The sequence below is a fragment of the Idiotropiscis lumnitzeri genome, chromosome 15, assembly GCF_059441095.1.
Source record: "Idiotropiscis lumnitzeri isolate Australia: NSW breed Sydney's pygmy pipehorse chromosome 15, RoL_Ilum_1.0, whole genome shotgun sequence".
In the NCBI taxonomy this organism is placed as follows: Eukaryota; Metazoa; Chordata; class Actinopteri; order Syngnathiformes; family Syngnathidae; genus Idiotropiscis; species Idiotropiscis lumnitzeri.
In genome coordinates, this window is record NC_142405.1 from 9,639,992 (window position 1) to 9,661,728 (window position 21,737).

Sequence of the window (21,737 nt, forward strand, 5' to 3'; positions counted from 1 at the left end):
CATGAAAATTAAAAACATTTTAGCTACAATTATAGTTAGATTTATTAACGTCAAATTTTGTTTCCTTTAGTTATCATTCTTCATTCTTTTCTATTATATTTATTTTATATTGTACTATATTTATATTTTATCTCCTTTTTATTTGATTTTTTTTGAATAAAAATGCTCTTTCAAATTTAATTTGGGGTATTTTGTCAGTTTTCATTAACTATAACATCCTTGCTTTAAACACACTTTTTGAGCACATTCCTGGCTGTACTCTGCCTCTCACCCCAAGTCAGTTGGGATCGGATCCAGCTCACCCACGATCAATCACAACCATCACGATCGAAAACGGATGGAGTTCATCCCAAATTGTTTGTTGTTGTTGAGGTCAGGGACCGACCAAATTCACGCAACATGCTTTCCGCACTGAATAACAGTCAAGCAAGAGCCGACTGGAAGATAGATTATAATAATGAATAATGCCTACATGGTCTTTAACGAGTCGAGTCCCTTGGAACATTGCAGTCTCCCAAACTTGGCAAGTGAGCACAGCTGGAGAGATCTAGATCACAAATGCATACATGTCAACTACAGCCATTAGTGCTTCATTATTGTTTGCATGGTTTGATTTACATGACTGTTAAGATGAATATCATTAAAAACAGTAACATTGTTTGATACAGTTCGCTCCATAATTGTTGATTTTTGCCCCACTGAATAAGTGCACTTGAATTAGATTTTTCCTTTTTCTTTGTCATTTTGGTCCTGGATTACCTCGGGCTGAAATGATTTTATCAGAAGCTTTAGAACACATCTTAACCAGGAGGGCCAATAATTATGGATTGCAATGTATATAAAAAGAAGACATGGATACCCCAAGAGCTCTAAAAACGACAATATAGACAAGTGTTGGGCACACATTCATGCTCAGAAGCCACATTCGATTTTTTTTAAACGGACAGATGTCCCAGTCAGTTTTATAAAGGCATGCGTGGATGAGTTTGATTTAACTTGTGACCTAAAGGCCATCAAACATCTTCGAGATCAGAAGAAGACCAACTTCAAATATCCAGGGAGGTTAAGCATCCAGATGCCCATCCGCCCATTTTCTAGACTGGTCATTTTCAAGACTTGCCATTAGAGTCACTGATGACGCACGGTATACCCTGGACATGTTGCCATCCAATCAGAGGGCACATATAAACAAATTATTCAACGCACTTTGACACAAATGGACATTTTAGCCTTTAAAGAACATAACATGCATTTAGAATGTGGGAGTATGTCACTACACCTAAATCAGTACCTGTCCATTGTTATTGTACTTCAGTATTTTGTCATTTATCTGTGTTTTACTTGAATGTTTTCTTTGAATGAATTTTTACTTATATGTAAAATCCACTGTGGTTCAGATCTTCATTTGTCATTTTGGGCCCTGACAAGTCGTAAAAATCAAACAAAAACCAAAAGAAAAAAAAAGTCAGGAACAGCAGTGATGTGGATGATCGTAAACCAGGAAGCTTTAATGGGGGTGAGGCGATCTATTCGGAGCAGCAAGCATTCATGGCCTTATTTAGTTGTTTGAGGTTGTCAGCACCAAAAAATATTTGTGGCTCAGCTATTTTTTTCTCAATTGATAACATGAGCCATTTTAGTACTTTATTTTGTTATGGAGGACACATTGTTAAGGGAAAGCAATCGAAACATGTTTCGATAATACAATTCTCACTAGCTTTTCATTTTGTTGTTTGACATCAAAACGGGTATCTATATTATATATAATTCACATTTGTTTTCTTCGTATATACATTTCATTCTGTTCTTTTTTCCTCTTCAACCCAAAGAGTTGAATCAGTACTTCTACTTTTATCAGACTTTTCCTTTTAAAGTAGTTTGTATTTTAGTACGATTACTTTTTCCATATGCAGCGCCTGTGAAACTGTTCCTATATCATTAGCTTCCTCTTTAGCAATTCGAGAGAACCTAAAACTTGACAATGTTTCCTAGATAATGACTAACCTGCAGATGAGCAACATTAAGCTGCAAACGTTCAGTCAAATTTGCGCTGTTGGTCGTCAACTGCATTTCTTCTTTTAAAATCAACCTGTCCTGAGTGATGTCATACACGTCTGTGATCACATCTATGATCCCAGCTACTTCAAATGGCTAAAAAAAACGCTCATCTCTTTCATACATGACAGTTACTTAAGTTGATTTATTTAGAATAATGGCAATTATTATGTTGCGCGTGTGTTTGTGGTTTTTTGCACATGTATGATTTTGTTTTGGGAACAATTTGTTGTTTATGTCTTTATTTGCATTTGCCTGCTTGCAGCATTGCCTTACCGGAAAAATAAAGGTTACATGTATGACTAAGACTATTATATCCCTACAGATGTGATGGCGTCGCTTTCTTCCCTGAAATCCACTTATCCTGAGTCCGAACTAGAAAACAACTCGTAGGGTCAAGGCGGGGAGGGAGAGGATCGACTCGAGTGAGTGTGGAACAGCCCACTCGGCGTGGACTGCTGCCCGGGGCCGCTTCATTCCCACTTACGTCGCTGTCGTGTGAGGAGCTCGTCACAGTCTTCCTCCGATGCTATTTGTCAACTTTTTTTTATTATTTTTTTGCCGGAGTCATCCAATTTTTTTTAATTTTACAGGTGCGTGAAAATTTTTTATTTCACTTTGCGATGTATCATTGTTGAGTGTTCGCTTATTTATGCAAATTTAACTCACCCGTTCTCGTTTCTTTACTCATCGGTTGTCATTAGAAATAGTTAATATAATGAATTTAGTTGTAATACTGAAGGAAAAAGCCGAAAGGACGAAGAAGAAGAAGTTGTTATAGTTTATAGTAACGCACACTAAAGTGTATTATATTTCCATGGTTTCAGGAATTCGGTGTAATATGAGATTTAAACACGTATGACATTGAAGTAAAAAATCATAATCTTTGGAATTTATTCTTTTTTGTGCGTTTCGAATATTGACTCTCATTCACATTTCAGACTGCTCTTCTTTTTTTTTACCCGCAACTTGGAAGCGCTTGCCAGCGATGTTAATTTATTGCTGTGGTTAGCTGTCACTTTCAAATTGTGATGGCTTTTCCCATCATGATTATTTACTGTTCATCCTATGAAATTGTTAGAATGGAGTACATATTTCGAAAAAGAAAGCATGAAAATAAGTTTTCCGTACTTTGTTAGATATTTTCTCAAACGGTCATTTTCTTTTTCTCCTCTCTTGACTTGAACAGGCAGCTCGCACCGCCCCCTTGTGTGCAGTCCAGGAACTGAAAAATGTGACTCAAACAGGAACATTCTTCAAACCGCAAGAAATCCTATTTGACCGCATCAAAGGAAACACTTGCATGCCACAGTTGGACCCTTTTCTTTTCTTCATTTTAAAATTCTCTCCAAGAGGAAAACCATGCACCACCAGAGGACTCTATGACCCCACCTCTTTGGATTTAATTTTCAAAACGTTATCAAAAAGGCTTGAATTAAAGTGACAGGGCAGCAACATGTCAACAGATTCTTTCCCGGCTGCTTACGCTGCGGCCGCTCCATCCGAGCTGGGCATGTCCTCATCAACAGGAAACCTGCTTCGGATGTTTCGGGAGTACCAGAGTAATGCCGTCATCCTCGAGCACTACAACTTCACAGGCAAGCTGAAGGAGAACAAATACAAGGAAGGACTCAAGCCGGAGGCCATTGCCTTTCTGCTGGTCTGCCTGCTGATCGTTTTAGAAAATGCAGTGGTGCTCGTGGCCATCTGGAAGAATAAAAAGTTCCATTTGCCCATGTACTATTTACTGGGCAACCTGACTCTCTCCGACCTGTTGGCAGGGTTCACCTACATGGTCAACCTCATGACGTCAGGTGCCAACACGTTAAACATGACCCCTGTGTTGTGGTTTCTAAGGGAAGGGGGCGTGTTCATCATGTTGGCGGCATCCGTCATCAGCCTCCTGGCCATCGCTATCGAGCGCCACGTTACCATGGTGAGGATGAAGCCGTACCAGGGTGACAAGCAGGGCCGAATGTTCGCTCTGATCGGAGCCAGCTGGGTGCTGTCCGTACTCCTGGGCGTCTTGCCCGTTCTGGGTTGGAACTGTATGGGTCAACTGGACCAGTGCTCCACCGTCCTGCCGCTCTACGCCAAGAGTTACATCCTCTTCTGCGTCACCGTCTTCATCGCCGTCCTCATGGCCATCGTGGTTCTCTACGTGCGCATCTTCCGCATCGTCAAATCCAACACCCAGCGTCTCGGCTCAGGCCCGCAGAGGAAAGGCCTGTACCGGAAGTCGCAGAAGTACATGGCCCTGCTCAAGACGGTCACCATAGTGCTGGGGGTCTTCATCGCATGCTGGCTGCCCCTTTTCATCCTCCTCTTGCTCGACTTCTTCTGCCCAACCAAAAGCTGTCAAGTGCTCTTCAAGGCAGACTACTTCCTGGGCATCGCCATGTTCAACTCGCTTCTCAATCCCATCATCTACACGCTGACCAGCAAAGACATGAGGAGGGCCATCCTCAGGTTGCTCTGCAGTCGCTGTCTTTTAACCAAAGACGGACAAGTGAAGAAAATCGGGATGCCCTTCCTGGAGTGCAGCACCAGTAAGACGGACGCTGCTTCTCATAGACTGGAAGGACTGGAGAACACCGTGTCTTCTGGGAATTTTACACCTTCTACGATAAAGGCTATCTTCCCTAAACTGTCCAAGACATGACGTTGACTTTGTGTGCGGGTAAGGGTTGGGAGAAACATGACCATTGACTCATCTTATCAAACTGAACTACGTCAGGAGTTACGAGAATGGTGTTGCTCTCGACCTTTCTGGTGTTACTCATCTATGAATGTGACAGTGAGGTTCTGTTTGGTTAAACAATCCAGAGTGTAACTTCAATTTTTGTTGACATTCTCTGATATGGAATGCAGTTGCGCATTCAAATATGATGGTCAATTCATATGTAAAAAATTTTTTAAAAAATTGTCTGTTGTAGTCTGGCCGTCGAGAATTTCGGGAGAATTCTCGTGGGGCCCAGTCCATTTCAGACGGAAACTTTCGCACTTCAGGGCCAGTTGTAGAGCCCAGCTCACCACAGTATGGTTAACGGCGCGACATCATACCAGCACAAGACGTAGCTCGCTGTTGAGCAAAGGAGGACACCTCAACATTTCCGGTTCTTTACAAAAAAAAAAAGTTGACAAAAGGTGAATTGTGTTCTTCCTTTTGTCACATGCATGACTTGAGCTTTGGCACCAGCCCCACATCGAGGGAGTCAAAACGTGGTCCAGTCCAGATTCTGTCTCCAAAAATGTACTAGCATTTTAAGCATATTGTTTTAGGAAGGTCCTTGAGCCTCCACAAGGCCAGTGTTAATCAACTTTCTGGTGGAATGCCATTTGCTTTCACCACTGTTTACTTTTGAACAAAAACGGCAATGGAAGAGTTCAACTTTGTGCAGATGTTTCACATAAATTACAGCCAATTATGTTGTCCATCCAAAAGAGTGTAACCAAAGCCAGAGTATGAGATTTAGCCGTATCTCCGCTCCGTGTGTAGCAGATAATGATATGTTGTCGCAAACATGGAGCATCCACACCCAACGTCTGCAGCCAGAAACCAAGTAATTTCTGCCATCTGAGTTTTGGTCTGGAGAAATGCAGGGTAGAGCCCCCCCACACCACAGCCTACATCACAGACTGAGCAGCCCTGAGACACACTGAAGACGTCATGAGGTTCTCTTGGTTGGCTTTCAGCTTTGGGGGTCCTTCTAACATAGCGACGGATGACGCATGGCTGAAAAGAATTAAAAGCTAGACAGAGGTTTCTTTAATGGACTCGAATTGCACGGCAAAATCCCGTGGCTTGAGAACTTTGTTAGAGGGGAAGGTTCAAGTTGATGGTGTTGCATGACTTGGTTGGACTTTTTCTTTTTTTTTGACCAATAAAACAGCAAACTGCACTGTTAACTTTTAGATGCATTTCATTGTAGCAACTGAAACGTGAGCAAGAGAAAATATTTTGTCATTCTATCTTTTGTAAATATGTAGCTTTTGGTGAGTTCATCTGAACTGTTTTTTTAATGTAAATGTCTTAAGTTATGTTTTATGTGTGCACTGAATAAACTATTTCTATTGACATTTGTACATGTGGCTGACTAGTGAGTGTCAATCAAAACTGAGTTTTATTCAAATAATGCTCTTGGATTGGGTTACATTAGATTTCAGAGCGTTTTGACCGCTAACCGTGTAAAGTTTTTTTTTTTTTTTTTTAATAACCTGCAGCAAAACAACTAAGTGGGGCAGCATAGAGCATATTATTGTAAAGCACATTTTTGACTTGACTATAACAGACAGCAAATAAGCAGTTACATTAATTTGACTATAATCTAGTCTATTCCCAACATTTTCAAGAAGAGCGCAGGTCGCTTTCCTTGAACTGGATGAACAATGATAATGCAGAGCAGAATATGAATAAATCTACTTATGTTAAGGTTTTATTTTAGATAAAGATTTGTACAACAGTGAGTAAGTGCAAGAACAGTGATCAATTACAGAATTACTACTACAATAATACAAAAACAACACACCAATGAACTGCATATTATAAACATATAGTGACATCTAGTGGCTTATGACGTTGAAGACACCAGATTTTTTTTTTGTGCTGCTTTCATATGTGACGAACAAACGTTGTTCACTGAGAAGTGAAGTTACACAAATACACTCATTTACCATTCATCGCACACAAAACTCCATAACTGGTCAGCTATGTCTCTCTGAGATTTCACACTGGTGTCGATATTGATGGGAGTTGCCACATCTGCCCCATAATGCACTACAAGCAGAGAAACTTGGTATGAATAATGCCAACAGACTCAAACTTAAATTCCCTCCTACCAAAAGAAAGCAAAAGAGCATACCTGCTTTAAGTGTGTGAGGCTCTGTATCAAACTCCCACTTGATTCTGGTTATTAGGTGGTTCAGCCTTACAACATATCTGTTGAGCAAATTAAAAGACAAATTCTTAACACAAGTATTGTGAGTGAAAGAAGCACTCGGGAGAATTGATTGAAAAGTGAGGGTGGGCTTTTTTTTTTTTTACAATAGCAATGACTGAAAAGTGGGCACTCACATTGCAGACGGGATAACCTCAGTGGTGTCTTCGTCTACCTCATTTTGCAAAGTTGTGAGCTCGTTGTCTGAGCTCTTCAGTCGTTCCAACTCGCTCTGCAAATACCTTAAGTGGGAGTTCAGGTCAGGACGCTAACAAAGAAAATAATGCTGAATACAACATTAAGTTATAGCTTTTAGAGCCAGGGGCAGCCTGGAATTGGAGGGAGGTGGTTGCCGCCAAATTCAAAACCATATGCAACAAAAATATGACAAAGGATACTGTAATTCTGAGTCCAACATTTGATTCTTGGCTGTGAATTGCCCCAGCTGCTCATCCAAATTCTCCAGTTCTTTCTCCTGTAGCATCTTCTCTTGTATGTCAGCAAGCCGGTGGACCAAAATCTCCTCTTGTTGAACTACATCTGAGAGTGAAAAGTAATTGTAATAAAGACTTGCCCCAAAAACTGTCTGAAGAATAAAGACGACAAGCAACACACTACAGTCGGATACACAACAAAATATATTTGGTTACTGAAATAGCAAGTTGGCGATTAAGAACAGTTAGAAACAATACAGAAAATAGAAATTCATGAAAATTTGAATGAATCCACATGCCATTCACAAGCTGTGTCACGGTCTCTCTTGTCTCCACGTGTCGCTCAAAAAAGGCCTGTTGTTTGTTCTTGATTTGAGTTATTGTCTCCGGTTGACTGCTGGTCAAGTCCAGCAGTGTATCCAGAGACTCCTGAATGTCTTCAAATTTATCCATTAACATTTTGACGACACTGCACAGAAGGAAAGAAAGCACAAAATATTAGCGGTGGAATGTAACCTTGTACAAATACCTTCGTTATTGCCATTAATTCTATTGTGCAGGCACTTCTAGCTACTTTATTTTGCCTGGATAAGCGGCAGATGGATGGAAATAAAATGCGGTAAGAGCATACACACATTTCCGACGGTGCTACGGCCCATCATAGCGTAACCCCTGGCTTGACATCATGAGACTTAAAAGATTGCCCGCGAGGGGGCGTCCTACAGCAACAAACGCAACAGATACAAAGCATTTACTTTTATATTCAAGTACGTTTAAGAGTTCTTTCCATGACCTAAGAAGTTGAATCAGTACTTCTAGACTATTATATTACACTTCTACTCATGCAAGTACAGTCTACGTTGTACCACGTCAACAAATAACAGTTACGCAAAACACAACACAAATGTTTAGCGTCAACTACAACCCTAAACGTTAATCTATACAAACCATTTTGCTAATCATTAAACGTGTATAACCTCCAAAAATAAATCACTGGTTAAAAAAAAACATCGAAAAGCATGTTTACATCGCCGTGTATAACAGTAGCGGCGATACTTAAACTATGATTAGCGACAAAACAGACGATACAAAATACTAACGCAACACCGCTGGCGCAATGCAAGACTCGTAGAAATGCTAAATTGATAAAGATTTTAGGGTAAAAGGTGGGTTCGATGACAACAAGGATTTACCGTATTGCTCCTTTTGATTCAAATAGGGCGCCCGCGAGTCTTTTCTTTACGGTGCCAAAGTGCAGGTTTGACGGCCTGGTGTTTTCACACCGCCCCCTGCTGCACAGGAGTGAAAAGGCGCGTGATGCAAGTTGCCCTAAAATACCAAAATATGACATGCGATCAAGTGTTTCTCTCTTTTTTAATCTCAAAGAAGCTCATACATGTTTCGAACGAATTGAGGCACTCTACGTTTCTATTGCAGATGGTGAGCTGTTATCAGACCAACCCAAGTCTGTGGATGACTGAGCAGTAACCACTGCCAATCTATTGTTCCAGTTTGCACTTCTCAATGTCGGTCAAAAAAAAAAATAATCTGCATAACCCCAGTTAAGCACCTCCAACATTTTACTGGACATTCTAAAACATGTATAAATTATTTTCTCATGGGAGGGGTTCTCCAATCTCATTGTACGCCGAGTATAATGACAATAAAAAATGATTCTGAATATAATACAAAAAAGAAGATCAGGAATCCACTGGAGACCAAAGTCTGATTTTCATGTTTAATTTAAAATATTTGAAAAATCCCAAATGGACAACAATTTGAAACTATTTCACACGGAATTGCTATATTATTCAAGTGGAAAATTAAATGACAAGTTGAGTATTCAGAGACTGTTTCTCTGTTAAGCAGTGTTTTTTTTCTGCTTCTCTAGATCTTTCCGTTTTTGCCTTCCAAGCTGTCTGAAAAACAGTCGCTTTGGATTTAAACCGTACGCCTTCAGTCTCTGTTTACTAAACTCCTGATTTCCAATTTTCACTCCGGCCGTTCCTGGTTTGCTGCGTCCACCTGAATGTTTCTGCTTATTTTTGGCCTTTTGCGACTTGACTTCATCTTTAACCCGACCCTCTTCATTAGCAGGATGTAACTGAGGTTCCTCTTCCAGTTTTATCTTTTTCTTGAGAAACTCCTCCTCGGGTTCATCTCCATCAGTCCCAAACTGGCGAAGAGCTTGGGCAGTCTCGTCCGAGGTGTCCATCATAGAGGCGGTGCCGCTATCCTCTGCTTTTCTGTTGTGCCTTTCAGCATTTTTCACACGATCACGTCGCTTCTTTCCCATCATGGGTTTCGCATGCGCTTCCTCGTTATCCTTTCTGATAATTCAAAGGCGATAAAAAACTGTTAGCAGCCAAATATGAGGGTAAAGGAAAAAGAGCAGTGTGTTGAACTCACTCAGAATACAAAGAAATCAGTATTTCTCTTTTCTTCTTAAAATTCCGTGATTTCATTTTGTAGTTGCACAAATCATTTTTCTCTTGCTGGTCAGATCTGGGGGAGGGGATGAAAAGATCAAATTAGAGGAAGATTTACATACGAGCCGTGAATTAAATAAATTGAATTGAAGTTTTTCGGCCTCTCTTTGCACTATTACTCAAATATTTGCTCCACATACGCACAGTTGCGTGCCACAATGCATTATTGTACAGTACTGCTATCTACAATTGCGACATGACAGAAGTGGCATCAAATCCCAGGTACCAAATGCGAGGCCCGCCACTGTAAGGCTCCGTACCTGAACATGCAGGTCTTCCTCAGAGAGCACCATCGATTGAGATCCTTATCATCAGCGCTCAAGATCTGCGGAATTTAGAGAGCCCATCATCAAGTGGAATTAAAGCATTTGTGATCAGCGTACGAAGACAAGTTACGGTCTGCTCAGAGAGAAGATTAAAGTTTATGATCATTCCCTGGTCAGAGCTCTCCCCTTAAGGAGGCAATACCAGGTCATCTCGAAGGCTCATCACTGCAGCACTTTGTAATCGTCCAGTTGTACGATTCGAATCCTCACCATTTTTTTTTTTAGAGGAGTGGGGAAAGGGGTTAAGAACAAAAATTGTGTTGCATGTGTCAGCATTCCCATGTCACGGGCCACTGTTAAGGACTGAGTGAGGTCTGCACTTGACAGGTGTTTTTGCGTACCTCATCAGTGGACAGACCAAAGTCATTGGGCAGGACCTGCCTGTACCGAAACCTGCACGGTAAGTCGTCAATGATGTCTTCATAATCCAGTTTATAGTATTCATCCAGATACTGCTCAAAGCTCTTCTCCTCTGAAATATAACAATTATTCATTAAGACAAACGCAAAATTATATTAACATACGCATGCTGGAAAGCCTGACACTTACGAGGATCGAATACTGGCTTGTCTTTTGTGAGCAGTTCTGCAAAGGGAGACTTCTTCTTCTTCTTGCCCATTTGAGGCATATCCGCCTTCTTCAGTTTCTTCCTCTCCTTTTTAGACATTCTGTGCTGGCTAGGGTCATAGTCTGCATCCATCTGTTTCAATATAAGTGAAGATGTCTTACAAATTTCTACTAGACTGACTAAAGCCTGACCCAAAACTCAAAGCGTGGCCATGAAGACTATTGATAGTACACATGCAAATACCGCAGGTTTCACAAAAATTGAAGGACACTGAGGATGGGTAAAGTAAGTCAGCGGCAGATTTAACGGGGGCTTTAGAATGACAACCAATCAGACCGTTAATATGGATTGGCGACGCATAATACTCGTACAGGGGTGTGCCTCAGGGGTCATACTCAAGTACTTACCCGTTACAATTTACCCAAACCAGACAGAGGCACCTTTCGCCTCCTATGTTTGCCATAAAAGAAGTCAAGCATGCCACCTGAGTCTGACTCTTGAGTCACAGCTACCAAAGCCACTGCATGTGTCCAAAACACTAATGGCGTATTGTGAGTGAGGCATAAGGTATGTGACAAAGTATGAATGTAATGGTAGTGATCGGAGGGTTTTGGTTAGAAAGGATTAACTTACAATAAAATCCTGGTCATCACAGTGCGGCTCTGAAGCATTATAGGCCGCATCGTCTTCATACATTTCTTCTCGCTCTTCTCCTGTCCATTTGTCCCAGTTCCAGTGCTCTGTTTCACACAGACAAAACATCCTAAATATGGAGACATGTATTAAGCCATCCACACAGCCAGCCATGTGCGTAAACTAGACGGAACTAATCTTTGTCATCAGGTTTCATAAGGATGACATTTATGCAATTTTCTCCAGGATGTATCCAGAAATATTTGAGGGGGCTAGAAATGACATCGCCAGTCGATGGCCTCATGGACACCAACTTTGGTGCATCCGTTTCTGAAGCACAAGGACTATACATAAAGCTTCATTTTATTTAGTCACAGGTGCATATGAAATTACAGTTGAGTATTATTATTTTTTTTTTATTTTATCTGTCTAGGTACGACATGGCAGCAAAGGGCTGTAAATCGCTTGATATCCACACATGTAATTAATTATATAATGTGGCACTTTGATTGGCGGTGAGCATTCTTAAAATTGGTCAAGCACAGTTAATTTTTTTTTTTCCATTTTGGAATTGTGCGCAATGGAACGGCATTTTTCAATTCTTTTACATAGCTCTGTGCGACTGGATTTAGCAACACTAGAGATTATTTTAAAAACAAATGAAAATGCTGGAAAATATTTTAAATGATTAATAAGAATTCAGAGACTAGCTAACAGAAGTGAATAGACTTCTTTCTTTCCAGCAGACTGGGCTTTTTTAGTACATTGTTGCCCCTCCCTTAGTTAAAGTTCTAATGAACAGACTTTACCCTCAAGTTTATCGTCGTCTTCAAACTGAGGCTTCTCTTCTTCTTGCTCATCATAGTACGTATCCCCAAAGAATTTCTGCAAACACAGAGAAGATTCACATTCATCAGTGTACGATCCAGATCCTTCCTGAGAGGACACAGCCAGGTAGTCGTCTTCATTTTGTGATGAAGTCCAGCCCAATTAGAGAAACACAATTCACCTGCAGGAGGACTGACTCCTCCCACACGCTGCATTCCAGAAACGTGGGGAAGGCTGATTGATCCCACTCTGATGGTAAAAGTTGCTACCTCAAAGCGTTCCAGGTGAATGCAAACAACAAAAGATGGCTGATTGCGAAAAATAGTTTTGGATTTTGTTCCTCAAAACACATTTTGACCTGCAGCAAACCTGCCTGTGCCTGAATTTAAATGACCATATTTTAAATTAAATCAATCTCATACACAAGTGTAGAGTCTCAGAAACAACAAACCAAAATTTACAGTATGTGCGACTGTGCACCGACCTGCATGAGCTGGTCATGATGTTGCGGATCAAAGTCTCCATCCAGATCCGCCTGACTAAAAGCCAGCTTGTCATTGCCAGTAAGCGCCTGAAGAGTCTTCAGCTTCTCCATGATCTCGTTTCGTTTTAAGTTCTTCAGTTGCTTCAACTGCTCGCGTTTCTGTTGCTTCTCCTACGAGAGGAACAGAAAAATTAATTAAAATTACTTAATGGATGCGGCTTCTATACAAGTGCTCAATAGACTACTTTTTACATACCATGTTCTTCCTTTCTTTCACTTCCTCCCTTTTGCGTTTTCTGCGATCGTCTTTGGAGCGCACTGAGGTGGCAATGTTCCGAGGATAAGTCTTGATCTGATGAGCATCGGGCTCCTCAAAACGGAAGTTGTAGCTTCGCTCAAAGCTCTGCTGTTGCTCCAAGAATGACTCGCCTTCGTCTTCAGAATCGTCCACATCGTCCTGAACCACTTCCTCGTAGGTTGGGATCCTCCAAAATGAGAAGTTGTATTGTGTGATTGTTCAAATATATTTGCACTGGATAGTTCTATAGCAAGACATGCATTTGTTTATTTTCTATACTGCCTATCCCGCTACCTCTCATCGTCATCATCGTCGTCGTCATCTTTGTAGCGTTTGTTTAGAACATAGTCACGGAGAAAACATTCCTTCTCGTCCAGGTTCGGGTCATTCCAGTAGTCTCGTAGGTATTTCTGTCACAACATAATCAAATCAATTATAAAATATATATAAATAAAGGCATGAGATCGTGACTGCTCTTCAAACACCTTTTTAAAACGTTTGGCTCGACACGTCAATTTTAGGACTTTACAAAGGCAACCCTAGTAAACGCAAAATTCTCTTTCCAAATGATTTATTTACGTGGGGGAAACAAATCTAAAACCAAGCCAATTCAATTCTACTTTTGGCACTACACAGCTGTAATCCTGAACACAAGTACAGAAAGCACAGCCTTAATATTCAAGATTATTAGCACCACATGTTGCTGTGTGCACTGCAAACAGATTTTCATGTGGATTTCTTATTATCACCGAGACTCTTCACTATACGACAAAATACACGCACAATATCATTTGGGCACAGCAATCAATTGTGTCAAACTGCATTTACTCACCATGTCCTTCACTTCTTCAGGTCCGTCAAAATCAGCCTGCCCTTTGAGCCACTCCACATAGTCTGCCTCTTCTTTGTCCTAGAAACACAGGTTTGAGAATCACTGTTCTAGAAGTATTTCTCTTTAGTACAGAATGAATGTTAGCGTGTAAATAAATAATTTTTTGTTACATAGCGAAGGGGCGCCGTGGCTGCTTGAGGGAATTGGACACCCCCTTTTCACATTATGTCCTAAACAGCCCAGACAGGATACAAGACTACAGCTATCGGCACATTTTCCATTCTGACCTTTTCTTCCTGTGTTTTCATCCGCCTAGTTAGCAGCTGGGAAACCCCTTCTTCCCCACTGCCATTGCTGCCGTCATCATTCTCATCATCGCTGTCTTGGATGAACTTTCGGAAACTGAAAGAAATTGTTGTGTCACGTGTGGTTGGCTTGTTAAAAAAATGTACTTTGCCTTTAATTGTTGAACATGCAAAAGATTGTTCGTACCTTTCTTTTAACTGCTTCTGCTCTTGAATGTAGCTGGGGGAAGAGGCCCTCTAAGAAAGGAAAAGAAAAAACATTAGAAACACGTCCAAATTGCTTGGCATCAGTCTGCATTCACAACAATACCCACTTCTCGTCGTTTGGCTGCCTCCTCCTCATCACTCTCATTATCCTCGTCATCATATTTTCTGAAGAATAAAATGCATTGCAGTTGAAGAAGGGTGAACAAAAACATAAAAAAATCATGCAACTACTTTCACCAACTCCAACAACTGGAAGGTACATGCACATTCATCTATCACATTGTAAACACTTAAAAGTTTTCCAACATATTCAAAGTTACATTAAGCTCAACCCATCAATCTATTTTTTAGTAGCACTTCTCATTCTGGTTGCTGGTGAGCTGGTACCCATCTCACCTGACTTTGGGTGAAAGGCATGGTTGGTCACCAAACCATTCACATTATAGACAATTTAAGTTTGTTATTTAGCCAAACGTGCTTATTTGTAGAATGTGGGAGGAAACCAGAGTATCCAGGGAGGAAAAAAACATGCAAGCAGAACATGCAGATTTCCACATAGAAAGATCAGCGAGCGATTCAAACCCACAACTGGAAGGTAAGACAGCCTAACTGCTATTACACCATGCAGGTTAGAAGAGGTCATGATAGTGTTGCATTGAAATAGTGTAGAAACAACACATACCCTTCCTTCTCCAGTATGACTTTACGTTCATAGTCCTTCAGGTACATTGGCTTCACTTTTGACTTTGAGGTTGACGGTTTCACATCTGTGCTGGGTGCATCTGAGAGAAAGAAACAAATAGTTTAGTCAGGGGTAAAGCAAATTACGAACAAACAACAATCAAATTAGCCACTAATTAATCACCGGAGTAGAATTTCACGTCTTTCTCATAGATCTTCGGGTCTTTCTTCTTCAAGAGTGACAATGTCCTGTAAAAATCCCTTTCAACGTCTGGATCCAACTCCTACAGGGTCGACAACAATTAATTACATAGCATTACTTCAAGTTTGTTGACAAAATGAGGAGGGGGAAAGCAACGCTAACCACTTCACTATCGTCCGAGCTGGACTCGGAAGATTCGGAGTCATCGTCCACTTCTCGGTCGCCATATCGATCCTTTACTGCACAACAACACACAAAATATAAGTCAAAGAAGCAGAGCGTCAAGAAATAGCAACGAGTGAGTTAGCTTCTTTTCACGTTAGCACACGCCACGAATGTTTTAGCCAATGTTAGCAAATGTGAACACACTTACGCCTCTGCAGCTCTTCCTTCTGTCTGTATATGTTATATTTCTTTGCAAATTCGGTGTTGATTCGAAAACCTTCTTCGTCAGACATGGTACGGTTTGACTTCAGGACGTGTTCATAATCCAGAAGCTAGCGAAACTAGCATCACAGTAGACAAGCGCGTGTGTCGAGGGGTAGCACGTGGTTTCCGCTGCACGTACCTTGGATGTCCGGTAGGGGGCGTACTCACACTGAAGTGATGTTTGGTCTGTATGTGGACGTTAGATTTGTATTATTAGCCCCCACTTTTTAAAATCAGATTTCAGTTTGTATGTGCTCCCATGTCAGTCATGCTGTCTGATACAACTTGATACAAGTTGATACAAGTAATGCTTTATTTTGCATAAGTCAAGCATCTTTGTTCTTTGTTCATCTGTCTCTGCAAGTGATTTATGATGATAGGGAGAACAATTACATCTTTTTTCAGTAGATGGCAGAAAGTACATTGTTAACCTATGTACAGTATCCACACTTTGTTCGGTGGTCGAAGTGTGATTTTTTTTTTTTTTTAATTATTCTTTTGGGCAATATCGGGTAATAAGTAAAGATAACCTCTCTGCAGTACTGTCTCTTATGCTTCTCATGTGTTATCTTTGTAGGCAAGGCCAAGTGACGTATTTGACCAGAGTGGTGGTGCCATCACATTGCAAAACAAATACTACCCAATACTATAACTGCTTCGGTGCTGGCTGTCCCAAGGATGGGGGGTGGGGGCATTTGAAACATGATTTCCATTGATTAAATTATCATTTGGTTCTTGACAAATGCATACATTCAGAGAGTTTTTGCATGAAAGTGAACTTAAAAGATAACACGCACACACACGCATAAGTATTGTGGATGAGCATGAACAAGAAGCTTTGTATTAAGACTAACTCCTAAAAAGCAACAAATAAAATCATATAAATTAAAATAAAACATCCAAGCGATCAGATATATCGAAAGTGAAAGCTTTGACATACCGATATTCCAGATATAAGTGAATGATGTGCACTACATATTGATTGTCCACGGATCAACAGGTGAACGGCCTGTGATGAAGCAAAGTGTAAGCACATGCCCAATGACAAATGGCAAAGCATACTAAGAAAACAACTCATGTCCCTGGAAAAAAAAAAAGCTTAGCAGCAAAACTTGTCCTCATCATCCTTCAGAAGTCAGAAGACAAACTGCCGCTCACACTCACATACACACTTATGGGCGACTAAAAGTTTTCATCTGATTCTAACTTGCATGTTTTTGGATGAGCGAGCGCACAGGAGGGCCTGAGCCAGATTCTGATTTCAACTGTGAACCACTTTTAGGCCAAGGCAGAGCAAGGCAGCTTAATTTACAATATATGGCGCATTTCATACACATAGACCTATTATTCTGAATTATCTTCACACATGAATCTTAGATCTTGAAAACATTGTCACACAGTTTTAGTGATATGTGGGGAAAAAAAAGACTTTACAACATGTCACAGTCATAAACAAACCAGAATATTAGGGCAGTGACACATAACCTTGTACACCCCAATTAATGATTAATAATGTCAAGGGATCAAATAGAACATTTGGCTTGAAAAACAGTCGATTTCTGACGTCACTGCCAAGAAAAACAAACGTTACCTCTGTCTGTTTTTTTTGTTGTTTTTTTTTAGAGGTTAGCAAAGTATGCTGTGGTTCCTGTTGAAATCTAAAGAAAGATGGCTATGTAAAGCCCTTTGAGACTGTCTGTGATTAAGGGCTATACAAATAAAATTGACTTGACTTGACATGATATATTTGTCTGTAACTTGCAGCCATTGGGGGCTTGTTGCTGTCTACCCAAGTGTCACTGCACTTTTTCCCTCACACCTCGCTTTGGTTATCTGGCCTATGCTTCCGTTCATGGTCAGCCTTGAACTTTGCACATGACAACAGTGGAGCAGAGTCAGTGGGCTGTGTGTTGCCCTTCTCGTTGCAATGGTTGTTGTTGTTGTAGCTGAGGTAGCAACTTCAAAATTGAAATTGTTTAATGTGCAATTAAAAAAAAAATTGTTTTAGGTAAAATTGTTCTCAAGATTTTTACAAACAATGAAGATTATTTTCACACCTTAGCACCTCATGGCAGAGATGTCATTGTGAATCATACCATCCACAGTCAGGGTTTCAAAATGGAGAAATTAAAAAGAGAGAGGAATGGGAGAAAGAGAGGTTGTGTTTTTGATCCATTTAGTTTGTCCAGTATGGTAACAGCAAGTAACTCGACTTTGACAGTCATGAAATGAGTAAGCATGCATATATCGGCGATGGAAGGGGCGCGGATATAAAATCACCTCGGCTGCCTGTGTGTCATTGTGTCAACCTGGCCACCCCATCGGAACATTTCTGGCTCCGCCCCTGTCGAATTACACACACACACACAGACGCAAAATCCCACAACCACAACACGCACACCACAAAAAAAAAAAAAAAAGGGGGGGGGGGGACAACCGCAGCAGGGCCGCAAAAGGCGGAGGGAAGAGTAGGAGGCTGGCCCAAGGAGGAACAGAAAAGACCCCCCCCCCCCCCCCCCCCCGCAAACTGGAGGCCGGAAAGGCCACCGTGAGATCGGCCAGTTGGTACTTCTGCGTTCTACAATATATTTTCTGTTTAAATCACAATGTAGGAAACAATGCCAACTGATAAACAATTGTTCAACAAATATAAATAAATAAAATGGACGCACCCTCGTCCGATTGCGACTGATTCAGTACCCAGAGAATGAAATAATCTGGGTGAAGGTATTGGATATCTTTCGGTTGTGAATGTTTCACATTGTGGGAGGATTTTCAAGAAGCCCGAAACCTCTTGGGATTTGACTCGCAGGCAACGTGACAACTTTGCTTTCTAGGAAAAGGCTATTCTTTTCAGAGAAGCTCCGTTAGCCCTCCTCGAATAGAGAACACACAAAAAAAAAAAACATGTCACGTGTTTCACTCGCGTGTCTGATTCGCCCAGCTGTTATCGTCTAGAATATGCTGGCGCACTTAAAAAGTACAGTATATCAAAACTGTCTCACATTTCTTAAACAATGTGCTTCACGTGGTGCGCAGAGAAAACAAAGGCAATGAGCACATAAAACCGACAAATATGCTTTCCAAATGTCCTTTCAGTCTTGTGAAATGTTTGCAATGATTAAAAAAAAAACAGATTTCACGCAATGATGAATAATCTTTTTACTTTCTTTTTTTGTAAAGGTTTTTCCTAAATTATACTTAAATGCAAATAGCTTTTGAGCACCCCCTAAAATTGCTTAATCTCTCTTGATGACCGATTTGTATAACAAATATGACAGGCTAAAATATTTAAAAAACATTTTTTTAACATGTCCTTGTAATTTTTGAAACATTTCATTTTATTGCAGACCATTTAAACACAGCAGAAGTCATTTTGCTATTTAATGCAAACAAATATAAATATGATAAAATCAACAAGACAAAATATCAAAGTTGTTCTTTATTTTTTTAATTGTATAGCTGCATTTGTTGTCAATTTAGAATAGCAGCAAGGAAGGCGTGATTCGATTACTGCTCGATTATCAAGTGGAAATATATCTAATATTGTCATCACAAGTGTATGTTGATAATTACGGTACCTTCACCAAATTATTAATCCAGAAATTTCTGTCATGTCTTTGGAAAAGATTACATTTTATGCAAGTGGTAAAAAGTAAGGGAGAGTGTGGGATTTTAATATTTCACACCAAATTGTTAATCACGGAGCCCCAGACATGACATTTAAAAAAAAAAAGAAGTTCGGCATGGCTCCGTGGTTAATACTTTAGTAAGATGTTAGTAATAAAGGACAGAAACCTTCATACTGTGCCGAAAGACAAATAGAAGAGGCCAGAGAGGCTCTAAAATAAATAAAGATATTTATTTATATACAGCAAATGTTGACAACAAAGGCTGCAGCACAGTATAATTTCATAAAAACAAAACCAATATTTACATTTATGAACACCCTATTTACACACAAATAACCTGCACTGCTAGTGGGTATGTAGAAAAAAAAAAAATCTACATGTATGTACATCTAGACGAACATTTACGATTCTCTACCTTCTACCTAAAAGTCCAAAGACAGTGAACATCACAACAGCATCTCAGTTGGGAGTAACAAGTCACTGTACATAGTCATTGATTTTATACAAATTCGATTTTACACCAACATGGACTTTGGAGCAATAATTACAAAGCACAATTCACTCACAAAACAAAGAACATGAACTCAAAAAAGACTGTGATAAGGCACATATCTTTCTTCTTCTGTCAGGAATGCTGCAATAAATCCTCCTCCTAGGGAAGGCTATAAATATACATGCGTCGCAGTACGGCGCATCAGGCTCGGCCCCACTGGTCATACGTGGCTGCATCGAAGCTATTCTGAGGAATGCATACGGTACGTCCTCTTCAGAGACGCAAGAAATTTAAGCTAGTCTCTCAAATAAAAAAGGTAACATGCGTCTGATGACAAAAACCAAGCCATTTATGCAGAAGTTCAATTCACAGCCACAAATTCCTTCCCCACATTCAGCATGAAACAATAAAACAAGCTTTGTTTCAAATAAAACCTTTCTGATTCAAGAAGAGAACGCCCAAACAGTTTGAGAGAGGATAACTAGTTCCTTCATATTTGCGCAGTTCACTATCAACCCATAAACAGAACACTTAAAAAAAAAAGCGAAACATTTGGTATATTTCAAGTGATAACTTGGATCGTAAAGTGCAAAACCGGCATTAATTTAGTAGATTAAAGAGTCGCTTTAATCTATATCCAAATGGTAGACAAGGCGTCACACACTTAAGCCTGTCATAATATTCATGAACTCATTTACTACCATTGACGGCTAAACATGTCAAAGATCCATTTTTCTTTTTTACTTGGCTGGTAGTGAATAAGTTAACCTTATTTTAAAAAAAAAAATACTATACTATACTATACTATTCCATCATAAGGTGTTTTATCTAAAATTTCAACTATTTTATTTCACAGTCACTTTTTAAAGACGAGTATAGCCTACTGTATGAAAAGTCACAGGTGCTTCGAGTCAACTGGCAGGTAAAGACACTTTACTTTCTGGAACTGGATTTGACACCTCTGTCAAATAGGAGGATTTGCATTTTGGCCATCAATTTGATTTCTGATGTTGCACTAATTTAGGCGGGGTGGGATTATGCAGCTAATTGGTTATTTCATAACTAGAAAAGGTTAAAGAAGGAAGTCTTAGGTACTACTTTCTTACTAAAATTAAAATTCCCTTTTTTTCCATGAAAAGTTTCTCATCATCACTACCAATAGGGTAATACCCGAGTAATCCTGGGAGAGCCTGGTTGGACAAGTTCAGTTCAACTTTTAAAGTCTGAAGTCTCTACAGCAAAGAAAAAAAAATGAGAATGACCTAAATGAATTGAACCTGACTTTCCAAGAGGTTTCAGTTGTTGTGGATATATAATTGTCTCTTTGAATTCCATCCGTAATGCCATTTAAGGTAAAGCTAGTTTTCATTGAATGTTGGGTTTTCCGCCTCTTCATCCAGGCTCACGACCTGTTTCTGATAAGAGAAAAAATTTGATGACACATAATTACATACATGTGGTGTAAATAAAAAAAAAAAAAACAGAAAATGAAGATTAACTGGCACTATTAATAAAATTGTCTCAATAAAAACACAAATAAAGTCCTAGCCGTGAATGCGCTTTTGCATCGTTGCCTTTTGAAAGTTATTTTTCCACTGCACAGCAGAGACTCAGCTCATCGACAGCATTTTTGCGTCAACACAGGGACTGCAGGAGACTGCAAAATCCATGCCGCATTGAAAGCACCACTTGGAATATTACAAATCCAGAAAGCAGCTATGAATGAGATGTACTTGTCTCCTGTCTTCACTTCCTGGAATGTAATGTGAATCTGCGATGTTGGCCACAGTCAGCACTCAAAATTGAATTTAAGAAGAAATTGATGGCACTAAAAAAAAGTGACTACTGTAACAACGTGGAGAAATAAATACTACAACGCCCAAAGCTAAAAATTGTAACAGAGT

General features: G+C 40.0%; 4 protein-coding genes and 1 non-coding gene across 5 annotated transcripts in view; 1 reads left to right on the forward strand and 4 right to left on the reverse strand.

Annotated features, from left to right (window-relative positions):
• The first annotated feature begins 3,203 nt into the window (after window positions 1-3,203).
• On the forward strand, window positions 3,204-6,141 carry s1pr5a (sphingosine-1-phosphate receptor 5a). The gene has a single exon (XM_088317821.1). The coding sequence runs from the start codon at window positions 3,512-3,514 to the stop codon at window positions 4,715-4,717; it is 1,206 nt and encodes a 401-aa protein (XP_088173947.1). The 5' UTR covers window positions 3,204-3,511; the 3' UTR covers window positions 4,718-6,141.
• Window positions 6,142-6,469: 328 nt separating this feature from the next.
• On the reverse strand, window positions 6,470-8,708 carry spc24 (SPC24 component of NDC80 kinetochore complex). Its single transcript, XM_088317478.1, has 6 exons — window positions 8,620-8,708; window positions 7,726-7,895; window positions 7,391-7,532; window positions 7,130-7,234; window positions 6,918-6,994; window positions 6,470-6,832 (listed from the first exon to the last, which is right to left on the reverse strand). Exons 2-6 carry the CDS (start codon window positions 7,883-7,885, stop codon window positions 6,726-6,728), a joined length of 591 nt encoding a protein of 196 aa, XP_088173604.1. The 5' UTR covers window positions 7,886-7,895; window positions 8,620-8,708; the 3' UTR covers window positions 6,470-6,725.
• Window positions 8,709-9,150: 442 nt separating this feature from the next.
• Window positions 9,151-15,868, reverse strand: kri1 (KRI1 homolog). The gene is made up of 18 exons (XM_088316363.1): window positions 15,653-15,868; window positions 15,442-15,518; window positions 15,262-15,361; window positions 15,079-15,178; window positions 14,504-14,561; window positions 14,377-14,426; window positions 14,172-14,286; window positions 13,885-13,962; window positions 13,347-13,462; window positions 13,011-13,239; window positions 12,755-12,925; window positions 12,252-12,327; window positions 11,443-11,549; window positions 10,791-10,941; window positions 10,583-10,713; window positions 10,176-10,240; window positions 9,836-9,931; window positions 9,151-9,756 (listed from the first exon to the last, which is right to left on the reverse strand). The coding sequence occupies exons 1-18, from the start codon at window positions 15,735-15,737 to the stop codon at window positions 9,288-9,290; spliced, it is 2,274 nt and encodes a 757-aa protein (XP_088172489.1). The 5' UTR covers window positions 15,738-15,868; the 3' UTR covers window positions 9,151-9,287.
• On the reverse strand, window positions 10,315-10,412 carry LOC148322779 (Z30 small nucleolar RNA). Its single transcript, XR_015846716.1, has one exon. It is a non-coding gene; the product is annotated as a Z30 small nucleolar RNA (small nucleolar RNA).
• A 3,683-nt stretch (window positions 15,869-19,551) lies between the features above and the next one.
• ldlra (low density lipoprotein receptor a) overlaps window positions 19,552-21,737 on the reverse strand; it is a 10,271-nt gene continuing 8,085 nt past the window's right edge. The window contains exon 18 of the mRNA XM_088316362.1: window positions 19,552-21,248. Coding sequence (XP_088172488.1) covers window positions 21,192-21,248 — 57 coding nt within the window. The 3' untranslated portion in view covers window positions 19,552-21,191. The remainder of the gene's footprint in view (window positions 21,249-21,737) is intronic.